This window comes from Sciurus vulgaris, assembly GCF_902686455.1.
Source record: "Sciurus vulgaris genome assembly, chromosome: X".
Classification (NCBI taxonomy): domain Eukaryota; kingdom Metazoa; phylum Chordata; class Mammalia; order Rodentia; family Sciuridae; genus Sciurus; species Sciurus vulgaris.
This window is the reverse complement of record NC_136471.1, coordinates 18,415,075-18,433,654: the sequence shown is the minus strand read 5'-3', so window position 1 is coordinate 18,433,654 and position 18,580 is coordinate 18,415,075. Positions and strand designations below refer to the sequence as shown.

Here is an 18,580-nt window from a genome sequence, read left to right as displayed (position 1 = left end):
TTTCTGGGTTCAATACTCAGTACACCCCCCAAAAAAAACTTAAAAAGTATATTAATTATTGGGATAATTTGAAAAATATGAATATAGGCTGTGAATTTCTCAATCTTAAATTTATTGGATATGCTAATAATATTGTGATAATGTAGGCAAACACTGTTGCTTTTTAGGCAATACAAGTTGAAAAACCCTCTTGATTCCAACTGTCTTGATCTGCAATTTAATTTCAAATGGTACATGAAATATGTATACCCACACAAGTGTGTAATGTATATTGTGATATATATGGGGGAGAGAATAAATGTGGTAAAATATTAACTAGTATTTAAGCTTGATGAAGCATATATGGTTGCTTATTTGTACTGTTCTCTCAACTTTTACATAGGTTTGACAAGTTTCTAACTAAAAGGATAAAAAATCAAAATTAAGGGCCTGGGGAAATACCTCAGTTGGTAGAGTGCTTGCCTTGTAAGCACAAGGCCCTGGGTTCGATCCCCAGCACCAAAAAAAAAAAAAAAATTAAAATTAAATTTGGAATCACCAACATTATAAATACACACACCCTTTGACTTGGTACTTTTGCTTCTAGGAATTTATATGACATATGTCCAAAGCTACTTATTACAACATTATTGGATAATAACAAAAGCTTGAGAACAATATAAATTTCAGTCATTAGGGGACTATTAAAATGAAATGGAATTTTAAAAATGAAGAAGCTCTTTGTGGACGAATGTGAAATCATTTCCAAGACCTAGTATTAGGTAAAACAGGTAAGGTACAGGAAAAAGAAATAAACCTATTGTGTTTGAAGGAGTAAATGGCCCCAGTTCTTCCCTTCTCTTAACCCCCCAAAATCTTGCAAGGTAACTTTGCAGACCTGGCATCCCTTGAATCTGGGCTAGCTTGTGACTCACTTTGGACAAAAGAATAGGCCTCCAGAGGCCTTCTGTGTGCTTCTGTTCTGGTGGAACCCTGATATCACAAGAACAAGCTTGCCTAGACTGCTGGAGGCCGAGACCCGGTAGAGTAGAGCTGGATAATCCAAGCTGAAGTCACTCTAGACAAACCAACCCCCAAATGATTTATCAACTAATCGGCTAAGACCATCAGCTGAGCCTGGCCCTCAACAGCAGAACCACCCAGCTTACCCACAGTCTCATGAGAAAAAATGAACAATCGCTATTTTAAGTCACTTGTGATTCTGAGGGGAAAAGGTTGGGAAGAGGTTATGCTGTAATGGCTCAAACAAATATGATACTATTTGTGTAAAATTTTGGGAAAGAGAATATATAGAATTTTTGCACATGCAAACTTTCTCTGTAAGGGTGCACAAGGAACTGAAAACAATTGCTTTTGGGGAGAGGAGCCATTGTGGCTGGGGGATAAAGATGGGAGGGAGACCTTCTGTATCTTTCAAATTTTGAAGCATGTAAGTGTATTTCCAAAGCATGAATGAATGAATAGCAGTGGCAAATGCCTGTAATCCCAGGGACAAGGGAGGCTGAAGCAAGAGGATCACAAGTTCAAAGCCAGGCTCAGCAAAAGCGAGGCACTAAGAAATTCAGTGAGACCCTGTCTCTAAATAAAATACAAAATAGGGCTGGGGCTCAGTGGTTGAGTGCCCCTGGGTTCAATCCCTGGTACAAAAAAAAAAAGGAATGAATGAAATTTGTTCTTTTCTCAAGTCTTTCCAGAACCCCTGAATCATCTCTCAGAAAGCATGGGAAACTTACATCCTACTGGTGAAATTATAAAACTGGTTCAATCTTGGTAGGGTGGAAGGATGGCTTTCAGCAGTATATGTGCAAATGCAATGCAGAGACCATCTCTATAAAAACTTGCCAGAAGTTGATAACACTGGTTGCTTCCAAGGATCTGATGGGACTGGGGGATCAAGGATAGGAAGAAAAATAATTTTCCCTATATAACTTTTTGCTGTTAGAATTTTTTTACACTGAACTTGTCTTAGCTTTCCAAAAGGAAATAATGAGTAAAATGCATACCCTTTGACCTTGCAATTTATCACTTCTAAGGATCTCTCCTAGAGAAATACTTACAGGGCAAACATAAACATAGAGAAATGTTTATTTGTGTATACTGATAAATAATAAAAAACCTAAATGACAATCAATTGAAGATTAAATTATGGAATATTTACATAAGTGCTATACCGTTGCTAAAAATAAACTCATAAATCATCACTGAACTTAATCTAGAACTCTTGAGGAACTCCCTAATGCCCTCTTACAGTTATTCTCTCTAATGATGCTTATAAACTAAATAAACCTATTTAACACTCAGAAAATTCCTGAACTTATTTTTTTGTGGCGGGGGGGTACTGGGAATTGAACTCAGAGGCCCTTTACCACTGAGCTGTATCCCCAGACCTTTTTTATTTTGAGATAGGATCTTGCTGAGTTGCTGAGGCTGGTCTCAAACTTGTGATCCTCCTGCCACAGCCTCCTGAGTCACTGGGATTACAAGCATGCACCACCAAACCCAGCTCCATCCCTGAAGTCTCACTTCCAGTCACTCATTCTCTAATAATGACCACAGGTTGAATAAACCTATTTAACCATCATCCAGGTCTATACAGAACATTCCAGAACTCTTTAAGCGCCCCCTAATGTTCACTTCCAGTCATTTACTAAGAATGACTGCAAGCTGGATAAGCCTATTTAAACATCCCAGGTCTACATAGTACATTTTGGAAGTCTTTAAGCACCCCCCTAATCCCACTTCCAAGTCATTCACTAAGAATGCACAAATTGAATAAACTCATGTAAACATCACCCAGGTCACACAGAACTTTCCATATAACATCCAATTTGTGATTAAATCAAGCTGTACATTTTTTATAAGTATGTCACACTTCAAAAACGTCTTAAGGTGCACCCTGTTTGTGTACAATGAAATGAATCAATATCAAAAAAGTGAAAAAAAGAAAAAAAAAAGACTTGAGTGAAAAAAACTTTCCATTTAAATGTTGTATAAATATTTGTCAGTGTTATTTTTCTAGTACTTTTACATGTGTCTAAAAGTTACATATTTGATGTATTTAAATATTATTGTGTTCTAACTTTTTATTTGGTAATAATTGTCCTATCACAATAAAATGCAAGCTTGATCACACACACAAAAATGTTTTAAGTCAGGTGCAGTGGCACACACCTGTAATCCCAGTGGCTTGAGAGGCTGATGCAGGAAGATCATGAGTTGAAAGCCAGTCTCAGCAACTCAGCGATGCCCTAAGTATCTTATTGAGACCCTGTCTCAAAATTAAAAAAATTAGGGCTGGGGTTATGGCTCAGTGGTAGAGTGCTTGCCTAGCACGTATGAGGCACTGGGTTCGATCCTCAGCACCACATAAACATAAATAAATAAAATAAAGGTATTGTGTAGATCTACAACTAAAAAAAATATTAAATAAATTTTTTAAAAATAAAACAATTTAAATAAAGGGCTAGGGATGTGGCTCAGTGGTTAAGCACCCCTGGGTTCAATCCCTGGTACCAAAAAAAAAAAAAAAAAAAACTTTAAAAATGTGCATGTGCATCTATTAAAATTATGTTTACATATGTATAGAAAAAGATAATAAGGTACACAAATCAAACTATCATATAATGCATGAGAAGGTGGTCAGCAGGAGTTATTTCCTTTTTACCTTGAATACTTCTATGAGGTTTAAACTTTTTATCATGAGTCTTTTTTTCATATTCATAATCTAATTCATTTTCATAATTTAAAAATGAATAAAGAAAACACTCTTAAGTAAAAGGCAAATAGGTTGAAAACACTATGGAATGTTAATTTTGTCTCTGAGGAGGAAACACACATGGTCAGGATTACAAATCCTAGAATTCTTGACCCTCCACCCATAACCATAGTTATGGAGTTCCTCCTCCAACCCCAGACCCCACAGGTTCTGGAGGGAGATAAGCGCCTAAAGGACAGACTCCGACAAATAAACACCTAACTGAGCTTTCAATCCAAATTTCAGTGTAGTAACCAGGGGACGCTGGATACAAATTCCTTTTAGCTGAGGCCTCAGGGATATGACTAGAAGCTTCTTTCTCGGAGGGGTACATTCTGACCTTAGCTCTCCTTTCTTTAACCAGAGATATAAGTAAGCAAGCCAGGCCTGACAGGCTCCTTAGGCCCCTTTTCCCTGCGCCCCACCCAACTTCCCTCTTGTCCTTGAAAACAAGAGGGGATGTCTTTTCGAAAGCTAAAGGAGAGGTACCATAGCTCTCTTATCGCAAAGAGCAGAATTTCAAAAAGAGAGACTTCCAAGAGGAACCCCAAAAGAGCATTCCACACAGATTCAACACCTTTTAACTTTTTCACAACAGTCCCATACACCAGTGTGGCTCCAGTATTTCCCTGAATCCAAGTTATTACATATATTTTACTTCGAAGATTTTGGTCATTATCTGTCACTCATACTGTCCATTTAAGATGCTTGAACTTTTTCTTTGCTATGTCTATTTTTTAAATACAGGTCTTTAAAGGTGTAATCTGCTAAATAGAAAACGTCATATCACTATCATAAATGGAAAGCTAGTATCGCGTGCGTCAGATAGAAGGTAGATAGTAGGTATATGGCACTAAATATTACCTAGGGGTGGAACTCCTTGATGAAGACTCCTCACTCAAGTTTTCCTCCGGAATGTCTGGAAGACGAGGCTTGATGCTCCTCCTAGAGGTTAGAGTGTGTGGTTAATACTTCCCGGGAGATTTTCTTTCAGCTTCTCCTATAGGTTAACATTCCCTTGTGATTTTCTTTCAGCTCCTTCTATAGGTTCGGGTGACATGCTTTCACCTCCCATTTATAGGTTGGGGGATTTTCTTTCAGCTCCCCCTATAGGTTAGAGTGTGGGTTATTCTTCAACGAAATTTTATTGAGTGACTATTCCATTTCAGATACAGTGCTAGCCACAGAGAATGCCGGAGAAAATGGCAATTTGTATTGTAAGGGAACAAGTGTTGGGAAAAAAGGTAAAGGAGGTTAGATGTTGAACATAGACTATACATGTTAACAGTCTCAATTTCCTAAACCCCTGTTTATTCAGGCCACTGCAATTCAACTCAACCACTAAAAGTACACTAAGGAAAGTCTCTCAGGGACCTAATTATCAGATCCGATGAGAAATTTTCAGTTCACATCTAACTGGCAGACCACTCCCTCCTCAGCTTCACCTCAGCTAGCAACTTTTTGTAGATTTTTTCTCCTACCTCTTGCTGCCCTCTCGTCTTCAGCCTGACTCCTAAATGTTGATGCTTGTTAGGATTTCCACCACCTCACTTTCTCCTTGCTTAAGTCGACACCCATGGCTTCCACCCACTTAAGCTAGCCTCCCAATCCTCAAAAGACCACAGGGCCTGTTTCCCTTTCCAGCTTCATTTCTCCTATTACCAAACGACTTGAATTTCTCTAATTGTGCCTTGGTCTCTTCTTGCCTGTATCTTATTTCCCTCTACCCGATTCCTACATCCACCCAAATTCTTCATAATTGAGCTTCAGCGTTCCCTCTTCTGGGAAGTATTCCAGTACCCCAGCCCAGGCTCTTACGCTGTGCTCCCCAATATGCCCTAATCAGAGCCTCTAATGGTTAGTGTACTTCTATTTATTCCACCATGCTGGTCTCCCTGAAGGCATGGACTTAATCTGCATTTACAGTTCCCAGCACAGAGCTCAATAAATATTTGTTAAGTGAATGCATATAAGAAATTCTTGAGGGATTGGGGATATAGCTCAGTTGCTAGAGTGCTTGCCTCGCAAGCACAAAGCCCGGGTTCAAATCTCCAGCCCCACAAAAAAAAAAAAAAAAAGAAATTCTTGAGCTGTAATCAGAGGAAAAGGAGCTTAGAGGTGGGTGTGAAGCAGGTGTATTTAAGATGAAAAATTTAGACCTTCTCCCCTTTCCCTTTCTTCCTTAGAGGCAGCCAGGGCAGTGGGGCAACAGGGTGAGTTCCAAGGAGATGGTTGGGGCCAAGGAGGCAGTCTGGATGGTGGCTGGCCAGGTAGGAAACTGGTGACATATAGAATAGAGGAGGAATTACATTGAGGATAAAAGGAACCAGGTTTCTCATTATCAGTAAATGGAGTTACAAAAGACAGAACTATATAGTGCAGAAACATGGTAGACACCACCTTAACCCAGGAATCAATGTGAATAGCATAGGAACAGAAAAAAAGTGACACCATGTACGTCCTAAAATGACATATTGAGAACACAGCATCACTTCCGTGGTATTTCTGTCCAAAATGCAAAACCTGAATTTAATCATGAGGAAACAACAGTCAAACCCAAACCAAAGGACATTTTACAAAATAACTGATAAGCACTTTTCAAAAATTTGAAGTTGACAAAAGACAGGGAAAGACTGAGGGACTTCCAGATTGATGGACAGTAAAGACATGATGATGACCAAGTGTAATACAGAAGTCTAGATTAAATTCTGGTCAAGAAAAAATTGTTTCTTCTTTTCTTTAAAAAAAAAAAAACTATTGGGAACACAGGCAAAATTGGAATGGGCCTACAGATTTGATGACAATTTTGAATCAATGTTAAATTCCTGAATTTGATAGTTGTAATGTGGTTTATGTAGAATGTCCTTGTCTTTAGGAAATTTATACGTGAGCATTTAAGGGTAATGGAATCTCACATCTGCACCTTATTCTCGGATGGTATACACAGAGACACACACATGAGCACACATAGAATGACAAAGCAAACGTGGGACTTCGGGCTACTGCAAGAGTTTCACAAATATGAAATTATTTCAAAATGGAAAGTCTTTTAAAATAAAGTAGTCCATTTACTTTTTGAAAACTGAAAATAAAATTGAGGGTTTAGGACCCAAGTCAGGGATAAAAGGCTTTATTTTTGCCTATTTACATACCTCCCTGTATTATTCAAAACTAATTTATAGAGGCTTATAAATATGTGAAAAAATAAAATATAAATTGAAAGCAAGTAAAAAATATGTGTGACCCTGGCAAGAACCTTCTAAATTGTCAAATTCCACAAAATACTCTTGAATTTTTGACAAATTATGTGGAGAGGTTTCTCTTTGGGAAAACAGCCCCAACTTCAATATAGCTATGATTTCTTTGTGTTCCTGATACCTTTTAACTCAAAACCTGATTTGCCATTAGATACAGAGAATGGACTTTTGGGATATGGAGCAGAAAACAATTATCAAGAAGAATAAAAGAGATAGACTTTTAAAACACTATATTTTATGCATGTACACACTTTATTAAATTTGCATTCTAAGATATATGCAAGGCCAGCATTTCACAAAACTTTCTATTATTGTTCTATTATTCCAAAAGCAGTTGTCATGAAACAGTGATTATTAAGTCAGTCAAGCAAAAACAGTATCTGGAGGATTATCTTATTGTATTATTTCTTGTACTTGTTTTCAAATAGAAGCTTGAAATATATGATATAGTATTAGAACAGGAAGAGGGAATTTTACTTTATAACAATAACCACTTTTCAAATATTATACTTTATATAAAAATAAAGGGGTACTGTCAAGAAAGCTCATCTGTGGCCTAGCACATCTCTATCCTTTATTTATTTCAAAACAATCCCTGCACAAGTCTAACATTTCAATCCATTTAAAGAATAAAAACTGAAAATGAACCTTGGTTTAAACAATAAAGTGAATCATCTTGCCTCCCAGTTCTCATACCACTGGAACAATTTCAATTTCCTGCTCTAGCCCACCACTGGATTTCAAAAATATATTTAAATATCACCACATTTCAAAGGTTCTCTCCTAACAGTCCTACATTTGAACCCAAAAGTGTCCCTTTAAGGCAAAGAAGACAGTAGAGTGAAGGTGGACAAATCTCCTGAAAGACAAAACCATTATCATTATAGAAGCAAAAACATCTTAACATGGTTCTTTTACAAACAGAATAGATACACCAAGTACCATCAATGAGATTTTTCTTTAAAATGGCACACAAGGGGACAATGACATTAGCTTTGAAGGGTTGTAGGCTTTGCCCAGGCGAAAGCAACACAGGAACAAAAGCTCTTAGTAGCTGTGATGGCAGTGATTACAATTTAAAATAAAGGACACATCTAATTCTGTAACGGAACTACTGCAAGCTAAGTGAAGTTCTCTATAACTGGAAGAGAACACGTTCCCCTTCGAGCCATCTTCTATTACTAGTCTGTGAGTGCCTTCAAAGCACACCATCTTCCTTTAAAATCCAAGGACCTTTGCCTTCAAAAAACACAAGGGCAGTAGTTTTTATTTTCTTACATTCATTTAAAAAAATAGAATAGCATGATCCTAGCAGGCAATGTGCACATTAGACACAGACAATCCAACCACGATGTCTGAACACGAAAAGAACTCTATTATGACATTTTACATGATATAATTAATAATAAATAACATAACAAGAGACTATACTCAGATTGCCTAAATAGCTCAGCCACGAGTTTCCTTTTGTAAAAATTAAATAACATGATACCTAGCACTTATTGGTAGGTACAGTGCTTACAGCTCAAACAACTTCTTAAAAGCAGAATGCACGATAACATTGACTTTTTCAGCTCCTAAAAGCTTCCTCATAGAGATTTAACTGCCCTTACTATAAGGCAGCACGGACACAAACTGGATTCCGACTCTGGCGGCAACACAATAACCAAAACACCAGTCACCACATGACAAAACAAACAAATCCAATGACAAAAAGGCATCAGAAAAAAGCAGCAACTGAAATAGGATGTGGCTATCACACACATAAAGCCTCCTTTTCCACACTATCTTATGATATACATCCCTTACAGCACGACAATGTACCCCAAGGCACCTAAGGCCTCATAATACCACCGGAGACAATGACAGCTCCATGGACCACTTGCTTTGTATGCAAATACATTATTCATTCATTTGTAGATGCTCCACACATCTGGTCAAGGCAGGAATTTCTTCTCCTTGATAACACCACCTAGAAATATCAACAATATTTTATATATTCCTTAGGACAACAGGTTTGGGAGGAGAATTATCAACTGTGGCAGCAAAGTCATAAGAACCTGGATGACTAACCCAGGCATCCTGTAAGTTCATTTACATTCTCAGCACTAAAATCAGTCCTCACATCATACACTCCAACAGCAAAGAAGCGACAAGGATAGAGACAGAAGCGTCTAGGCATTTCTTCCCCTCGGTGAGATATGGCAAGTAAGCAGCAGCTCAAACAGGAAAAGGAAACGAAATAATGTGCTTTAAGCTGATGCAGAAAACTAAAAATTTAATCTGTTCAAAAGCAATTTGCAGATTGCTAAGAAATAAAGAGATTAGAAACTATGTAGTCAATAGAGAACAAAAAAATAAAATCTCTCAAGCAAGAGAATTTCTGATCAACTTGATCACATCACTGCTGGGGAAAAGAACCATGAGAGCAAATTCATATCCGTGCTTCCCTTAAGCATACAGACTGGAAAGCAGCTGCTCTTTGAGGCACTAAGGAAAAGCAAATCTTCTACGTGATCAAACATCAGTATTTTGAGATTTAGTCACTAAATGTAAAATGAGATCAGCAAAAACAGACATGATAGTAAGTAATTAAACTTTAGAGGGGAGAGATGCTCCAAAATAACAGCATCAGAATGACTGAAATCTGTCAAACTTCAATCCTCATTATGGATCAAAGTTCTCTGCGTTCCTCACTGAATGTTTTATGTGGGAAACAGCAGTTAAAAAGCACTGAATCAGAAATGTTTAAGTCACTTGGGTGAGAGATCATCCATCAAGATGAACGAAGAGCATGAATTGGAGCATGCTACTGGAGACTCTGCAGGAGCGCTGCCTGTAGCCAGTGAGTCTGAGGATAAGCCACTGCTTCTACTACTGCCATCCAAAATATCTGAACTGAGGACAAAGCAAAAAGAATTATAAGCAAATGCATCTATCAGGATAAACATAACATGCAACGACACGGTTTCAAAGACTCACACATCAGTGGAGCAGTTGTAAATAATAAAAAGCATAAAAGCAACAGCAATGAACTACATAATGTACTAATACCTGTGAAATTATATTCATATAAATAAATTCTGAAAGACAGACTCTCAAGGTTCTGTATCATTTGAGTGCCCCCTACCCCGCGAGGCAGCAGACTGTCCAACAGGATAAGCATTCATCTTGCATGCCATGGTTTTTTCGAGAGGGTCCCCTGACCTTCTGCTCAAGAGGTTAATTATCCTCAGGTTTATCTTTTTACCCTCCCATCAGCCTGGACTCAGAGGTGCCCATTCTTGGGCTGCCTAAAGTGTGCCATCAACCACATTGCATCCCGGTTCCTCTACTCTAAAACAAAGTCTTTCAACCACCCTAGAGCTGACCACTTGCCCACTCCCAAGAAGTCTTCAATTAGAACATGTTTTCTAGCTGGGTGTGGTGGCTGAGGCAGGAGCATCACGAGTTCAAAGCCAGCCTCAGCAACTTAGCAAGACCCTGTCCCTAAATAAAATATAAAAAGGGATGGGGATGTGGCTCAGTGGTTAAGTGCCCCTGGGTTCAATCCCCAGTATCAAAAAAAAAAAAAAAAAAGAAAAGAAAAAGAAAATGATTTTCCCCTCCAATTATATGCCCTTCATATTCTTCTCATTTTATACAAATTCCTTATGCCATTTCCTTTTCTCTTGCTTCCAAACCTCAAAGGTCTCCCTACCATCTCCAAAATGTTCTGTCCTTTGATTCCTCAGGTACTCTCCAGTTAAGCTTTTAAAATGAATGCTCTCTACCCATGATCCCATTATCCTCATGACCACTGCTACTTTAACCAGCCTCTGTTCCTATGTTTCCACTAAAACTAACCTGGACATCAGGCACCTCTATAACTCAGGTCAGGGATACCTGCCCCATTCAGCCGAGAAACCCACTGCTCCCCAACAATTAAGCCAGACTGCCTTATGAATCTGGCTTCTTACTTTTGCAGGGATTTGAGAAGTTTTGCAATTTCACATCAAGTCACGTCTCTGACTTTGACTCCCATCAATCTAATATACAAGCTCTATGTTCTACGTTTGCCTGAATTCACTCATTTGCTTAGTCTAATATTTACTGAGTGCCTGCCAAGTGTAGGAAGTATGCTAGATATTAGAAGGATAAAGGCATAAAAGATAGACATGTTCCCTGCCCTCACTGAATTTAGGAGAGACATTTAAGTAATCATGCTAATAAATATGTATTTGTCACTTGTAATACAAGTACTCAAAGCAAGATACAAGAGCCTATGAGCACCCAACATATGGATAACCTGATCTAACCTGGAGGAACTGGGAAAGGCTGCCCAGAGGTGACATTTGCATTATAATCTGAAAGACAAATAGGCATGAACTAAGCAAGGTTTGGGAGGAAGTGAGGGTAGTTCTAGGAATCAAGAGCAGGTGGTGTGTTTGTAGAATGGGAAACAAAGAGAACATAGTAAGAGACAAAGCTGGAGAGGCAGTTAGGTAGTTTAAGAATTTACATAGCTGGCCATGATGACACACGTTTGGGAAGCTAAAGCAGAAGGATCCCAAGTTCAAAGCCAGCCTCAGCAACTTAGCAAGGCCCTAAGCAACTTAGCGAGACCCTGACTCAAACTAAAAATTTAAAAGGGCTAAGGATGTGGCTCAGTGATTAAGTGCCCTGGGTTCAATCCCTGGTACCAAAAAAAAAAAAAAAAAAAAAAAAAAATTTACACAGTTGTACTTTGTATTTTTTCAAAGGGAAAAAAGCATAGAATTGGAGGAGTTATGAATCAGGAAATATGAGTTCTAGTTTGAGGTTTTGGCCACTAGCTCATTTGCAAGAACCTATTCTGACCTAAGAGGCACTGGTCTAAATGTTAGGAGTCTTTAATATTATTTTTATAAATTTCCAAGTTAAACCTATGCTATATTTGGAAGTCTCTGGGCCATACATCACACACAGTGAAATGTAGCCAGCCCCCTCCTGCTTCTCTACTCTTCTGCTTTTACAGTGTCATTTCTTGCTGAGCATTATGGTACATTCCTGTATTTCCAGCAACTCCGGAGGCTGAGGCAGGAGGATTGCACATTTGAGACCAGCCTCAGCAACTTAGTGACAGTGACACCCTGCCTTCAAAAAAAAAAAAAGACTGGGATGTGGCTCAGTGGTAAAGCACCCCCGGGTTCAATCCCCAGTACCAAAAAAATAAACAAACAAATGTCATTTCTTTCCTTTTTTTTTTTCTTTCTTGTTAGTGCTGGGGATGGAACCCTGGTCCTCAAGCATGCTAAGCAAGTGCTCTACCAGTGAGCTGCACCTCCAGCCCCCAAATATCATTTCCTTCTCTTGCCTGTGGAGTGATTTTAAGTGGAGACAGACTACAAATAGGCTTTGGAGAAGTAAAAATAAAAATGGAAACAGTATACTCCACACTACTCCTACACTATGCTCACTGCTGTCAAATGCATCATTAATAATTCCACTTTCAAGTACGAAGTTTGGAAAATTTAGCTGCCTCTGATATTTGTTCAACTAAATGGCAAAATGGGTCTAAAATATGAATTATTCAAACTACTGAAAGAAAGTTGCACAGATAATCCAAGACATTGGAAAAATCAAAAAGACCTTTCTATTTCCCTTTGGAACATATGTGATTTTTCCTTCTGCAGCTTTTTGCCTAGACTAATATTAAAATGAATTTACTTTCTTAAAGCACATATTGGCTGGAGAGCCGAAGGACACGCTCTATGCTACTTGGCAGGAAGAAAACAGGCTTAGATTAAAATTTGGCCACCATGCAGATAATCTGAATATAAATAAAGAATTCCTTATTCCAGCAACCAGACTTATGGTGAGTCCTGGGTTAAAAGATTTCATTTGTACTAAGACTTGCTTGCTTGGGTGAATCCTTATTAATTCAAAAATGCATAATATGACTCATGCAGTGAAATTTTTCTTCTAACACTGTTGATTACCTTAAGAGAAATAAACAAATGGAGAAGTTACGAGGAAAGTTTAAAAAAATTTTATTTCAGAATTTCTTCTCTATGATTACATAAAAATGTATATAATCTGGTTCATTAAGAGAAAAACAGCATGCTTACATTTTAGCTTCCTCTGCAATTTAGATTCAGAAGTTGAAGTTTTAGCTAAGCACTCTTACTAAACATAAAATCTAATTTCTGTTCTAGTAAATCTGGCATGACTACACATAGTCACAGAAGCAGAGACTATTCAGGTCACAAATCACCAACTGTTAGGATATCCATGTAAAGCAAGACTTATATAAGTTTTGAATCTGTAGAGAGATCACTGTACAAAAGTAATTTCCATAGTGATTATTATTATTATTGGTACCAGGGATTGAACTCAGGGGCACTAAACCACTGAGCCACATCCCCAGTCCTATTTTGTATTTCATTTAGAGACAGGGTCTCACCGAATTGCTTAGCACCTCACTAAGTTGCTGAGGCTGGCTTTGAACTCATGATCCTCCTGCCTCAGCTGCCCAAGCTGCTGGGAATATAGGTGTGTGCAGCTGCACCCAGCTCATAGGGATCATTATTAAAACTTATACCAGAGCTTCTAAAAATAGCTAAGTATGGTCTAATTTGAGTTTCTCTCTTCTTTTTCTCACTTAAGCTCTGATGGAAGTGCTAATGAGCTTTGCTTCCACTAATGGCCAAAGACCATACGATTGTAGAAAAGCAAAAGACCTAGACAATTCACTTTGTACACAGGAGTTGCCCAATCAGTAGTGAACTAATTCACTGCAGCCACTGAATATACATTATCAAGACAATACTGGAACCACACAATTGAAAGTACATGACTGTGAAAGAAGTACGCTCTGTCTGAAAATCTATGGGTGAAAGTATAAGTGAATCACTAAAATAGTCAAAGGAGAAAATAATAACAAAACTAGAATATCCAATGTGACTCATGTGATCTCCCCAACTGGACGAGGCAGAGGCTCATCCGATCCATAAGTTTCTATCAGATTAATGACAGGCAGGTAAATGCACTAGAAATCAGTCACAGTCCTATCAAGCCTAGTGCAGATTTTAGTATAAGGTGACTACATACAGGGCAGCCCTCAACCCCATGCTATGAACTGAACTGATACATATGGCCCTCTGGCTCTATAATCTTGCCTTAAGGGGTCCAGCATTATCCTCCCACATAAGATCACATATTTAAATATGCTCATTTTCCGTTATCCTGGGGACAGGAGTTTAAAAGTATATGTACACATGTCTAAGTGGTTCATATAAACATCTCTAAAGTCTATGTATACATTCTTATTAATTTATGAAATATATCATTATTAATATTTATTTTTGTACCTGTCATATATTCATGCTGCTATTTTTTTGGCATGACACATATAACACTAAAAATTATGTTAGAACCACTGAGACAAACTTAATACAAAATGTTAAAATGAACTCATTAATACTGTTGCACTGGGCAAGAAAATTCATGTGAGAATGTTTCCTTTAATGTAGGAGATATAGACTATCACAATCTTCTCTGCAGGGCCAGCAACCCTGAAAATGCCTTTATTTGATATAGCATATTGTAGATACTGAAGTCTTACTCCTAATAGAGCAAGGAACAGAGGAAGAATTCCCATCAAGCAAAAAGAATCAAAGCACCATGCAAAGGTACACTTCTGAGTTATGCTCAAACACTTAATGCTCACAAGGACTAAAAGAAAATGACATAATTCCTGCCTTGTGGTTAATGTTGTTCCTCAGATTTAGTTGTAATGACTTCAGAATTTTTATTTAGTTTATAAAAAAAATAAATAAAAGGTATGCTTAACTGGATACAAACTCCAGATGGATCCCTTCTCAAATTTAATTTATACTTCAAAGATGTCAGATTTTAAATATTACCATCTAGTCCATGAACTTTAAAGATTATAAAACCCAATCTTTCTTCTTTCTTTATGAGGTGGGGCAGGGAACAAACTATAAAGAGTAAAATGATGAGATAACTACTAATGAGCTGATCCTTTATCTGTTCTCTAAAAGGTAGTGTAAAAATTGATTCTTTAGTTTTGTTATCAAGTAGACTGACACCCTGGCAATACAAACCAGGGTGCAGTTGGTTCCTGTCTCTGTTCTCATTTCTAAGAATATGGATGTCTGATTTTGATCACTGAAACCAGCTTTAGAAGAAAAGTTTCTGCAAAAGTGGGATCCATGTTCTACAGAAAGAGAGTAACCCATATTTAAAATCTCTTCTACAGAAAGAGAGTAACTCATATTTAAAATCTCTTCGTCGTCGATACCAGTGTTATCATCAGAATAGAAGGTTCCCAAAATTCTTAGCACAATTTTAAGTTTTAATAACCTCAGAGTACAGAAGCTAAACACTAATTTTGACTATTATTAATGACTAAAAACATACTTTAAAAAATTTAGTTCATTACTTACCTATCCTATGTTGCCCAGGCTGGTCTCTTACTCATGGGCTCAAGTCATCCTCCTGCCTCAGCCTTTTCTTTTCTTTTTGTTTGGTGGGGGGATTACCAGGGATTGAACCCAGGGGCACTTTACCACTGTCCCCAGCCCTCTTTACTTTATTTGGAGATAGGGTCTTGCTAAGTTGCTTAGGGCCTCGTTAAATTGTGGAGGCTGGCTTCAAACTGGCCATCCTTCTGTCTCAGCCTCCCGAGTTGCTGGGATTATAGGTGTGCACCATCATGCCTGGTAAGGAATAAAGTTCATCATCACATATTACTTGGGCCATCTGTTAGCACTCTAGGAGTGATCATGAATATGGCAAATCTCTCCTGTGTGAGGCAATAATAGCCTTTTGTGCTCAAAAGTCAAACTTTCTGTTCATCATCAGTGACAATGTTCCCAGGGCTCTAACAGACACTCATAGGTCTACTCATGGGTATGGAACTACCAAAACCAGAAATTACAATAGCCATACATGACTAAGGGTGTGCTACTCAGAGGAATAAATGCCTAGACAAGAAGCAAGAACCCTTGGTAAATAGCATGCTTCCTCTTTCCTTTCTTATTGGTGTGAACCTGTTTTGTAACATCTGGAAGTTGACCTAAGATGATATAAAAATAAATCTCCCCACCCTCTATTTGTGTGTGTGTGTGTGTGTGTGTTGGGGGTTGAACCCAAGGCCTTGCACACACTGAACCCATACTCTGTTCACTGAGCTAAAGCTTCAACCCCCTGCCTGCATATTTTTAGTTTCGCAAAATGCTGTCGTCTTGGTCACCTGGTTACTAATTGGGTAAGCAAAACTATTTCTAGTCATGTGCCTATATTCAAACTCACTTTACCATAAAAGTAGTATGCAGTTTGCACTAAGTATAGAGTTTCATCTGCTAGTCCTCTTGACAAGCCTCAGGCATTGCTCTTTGCAACCATCCACGTCCATGGAAAGGCACTCTGTACCAAAATTAGCACACTGAGCAATCAGGGACCCACAGAGATGAGGGGGAAGAGACTATGGGGCTGATAGCTAGAACAATCCAAAAGGCAGTACTGATCAATGAGTCTAACAAACAACAATAATCATCTAGGACTTCATAGTCAACTAGAAGTACAGGTTATCTTACACAAAGCAATGAGTAAGTTGATTTGGGAAGAAACTGTCAATACATCTTCCATTCAGAGAATACCATCCTATTTTTAAAGTAAGTGCCCCCTTTTTTGTTAAAGACACTCAGTCATAAACTCAGGAAACGAAAAAAGTTCTGAAAGACATTAAACAACTGTAGTCTTGAACATGAGTATTCAGCGAGTTGATTGGGACATACTTAAAGATTTTTAGCTATTACCTGGTTACTGCTACTGTCTCTTCCCCCCATATGTATTTTCTGCATGCAAATGCTCAGTTCAACTTCAGATACAGGAAAAGAAGTTAACTTTCTCACAGAAACAGGGAAAGCCCTAAAGTTACAGACCTAAACTAGGATGAGGTAGACTATTGTATGATTGGACCATAAGAATCAGGAAGCGTTATAAAAAATGCAACCTTAATTCACATCACCCTGAAATACCCTCAATTTTCCAAAAAGATTTTATAACCATAGATCATGGCATTTAGAGAATGCAACGCCTAAGATAATGCTGGTATTCTCTGCTAAGTTAAAAGGAAATAATATGAAATGCAAACATGGCAGCTCCAATCAATGTACATTACCCACAGCAACTCTGTGACTTTTTCACACCAGACAGCTGTTCATGCTACCAAACCATCCCATCTATCGAGAGGCTAACCTAACAGGACCTAGGAATGAAACTGAACGTATATCCAAAGGAAGTATTCATAGCTTTCAAATGATCTGGGATATTCAAAATTATCTAAACCTTTGTGGAGACTCCTCTAAGGGAGCATGCATTAGAAGTTGAATATATTTTAAATTATCCTAATATACTTTCAATGTGGCTGTTTAAAAAATGGATCAAACTCTAATATCCTTTTGATTTTCTTTCATTTTTTTTTTTTTACCATGAACTGAGATCAGACAGATGTGCAGCATCCGGAGACAGCATGTTGGTAGTGCCCTGGAAGAGTCTCTTGGGCTGACTTTCTGTTTCCATCTCCCCTAAGATAGAAAGAGATTATGTGACATTAATGCAGTTTTATAAGATTGGTGCAAAAATCAGGTGATCTTTATTTAACCACAGCTCAGAACACTTCTCTGAGTTATTCCTTAAAAGCTATTTTCCCATGTGCTTTAGTATAGAAGAAATGTTTCCACATAATCTCAACCAAAAAGTGAACAGTCTTAAAAGAACTTCTCATTCATTACAAGTAGCATGTTATGAATATATTCATGTTCTTTAATAAAAGAATAGAACGTGGATTACATCAGGCAAAATGAAGTAAAGCTTAACAACAGCTGAACTAAAGTATTACCAAGCGAAAAGCTTACAATGAATAGTTTATGCTAGATGGTTAGCAAAGATTATTTTTTAAACATTTTTTTTGGTAGTAGATGGACACTATACCTTTATTTTATTTATCTGTTTTTATGTGGTACTGAGGATGGAATCCAGTGCCTCACACATGCTAGGCAAGCATTCTACCACTGAGCCACAACCCCAGCACAGCAAAGATTATTTGTTTGAACATCCGAACATTTCCTGAGATGACATCAAATGGGTTAAAAATGTATTGTCAGTAAACAGTGTGGAAGTAAAAGTTTGCTTTAGACTATTTAATGAAGATTAAAAATACAAGTTTGGGACTGGGGTTGTGGCTCAGTGGTAGAGTGCTTGCTTGCCTAGCATGTGTGAGGCACTAGGTTTGATTCTCAGCACCACGTATAAATAATAAAATAAAATAAAGGTCCATTGACAACTAAAAAGATATTTTAAAAATACAAGTTTGAAAGTACATGTGCAATTAGAAGCAATTACTTTTAGTTCACAAATTTAGTATTATACTACTAACTTAATTCTCTAGATTTTTTTAGAACTGATAACAGCAAAATTTGGCACCAAAAGAAATAATGCTAAAACATTTCGCCACCAACTAGTGGGGCTGCCTTACAACTCTAAATCAGGGAGAAAAAGTCCCTTCCCAAATAAGGTATGC

At 37.8% G+C, this 18,580-nt stretch overlaps 1 protein-coding gene across 24 annotated transcripts in view; it reads right to left on the bottom strand.

The window, feature by feature from the left end:
- Positions 1-18,580, bottom strand: part of PABIR2 (PABIR family member 2) — a 228,536-nt gene that overhangs the window by 195,460 nt on the left and 14,496 nt on the right. For 6 of the 24 annotated variants that reach the window (XM_079124619.1, XM_079124625.1, XM_079124629.1 and 3 more), the window contains 2 exons: positions 17,489-17,585; positions 4,619-4,699 (listed from right to left, as the gene is read on the bottom strand). In XM_079124619.1, coding sequence (XP_078980745.1) covers positions 4,619-4,699; positions 17,489-17,585 — 178 coding nt within the window. The other 18 variants (XM_079124628.1, XM_079124631.1, XM_079124611.1 and 15 more) reach the window with 7 other exon arrangements.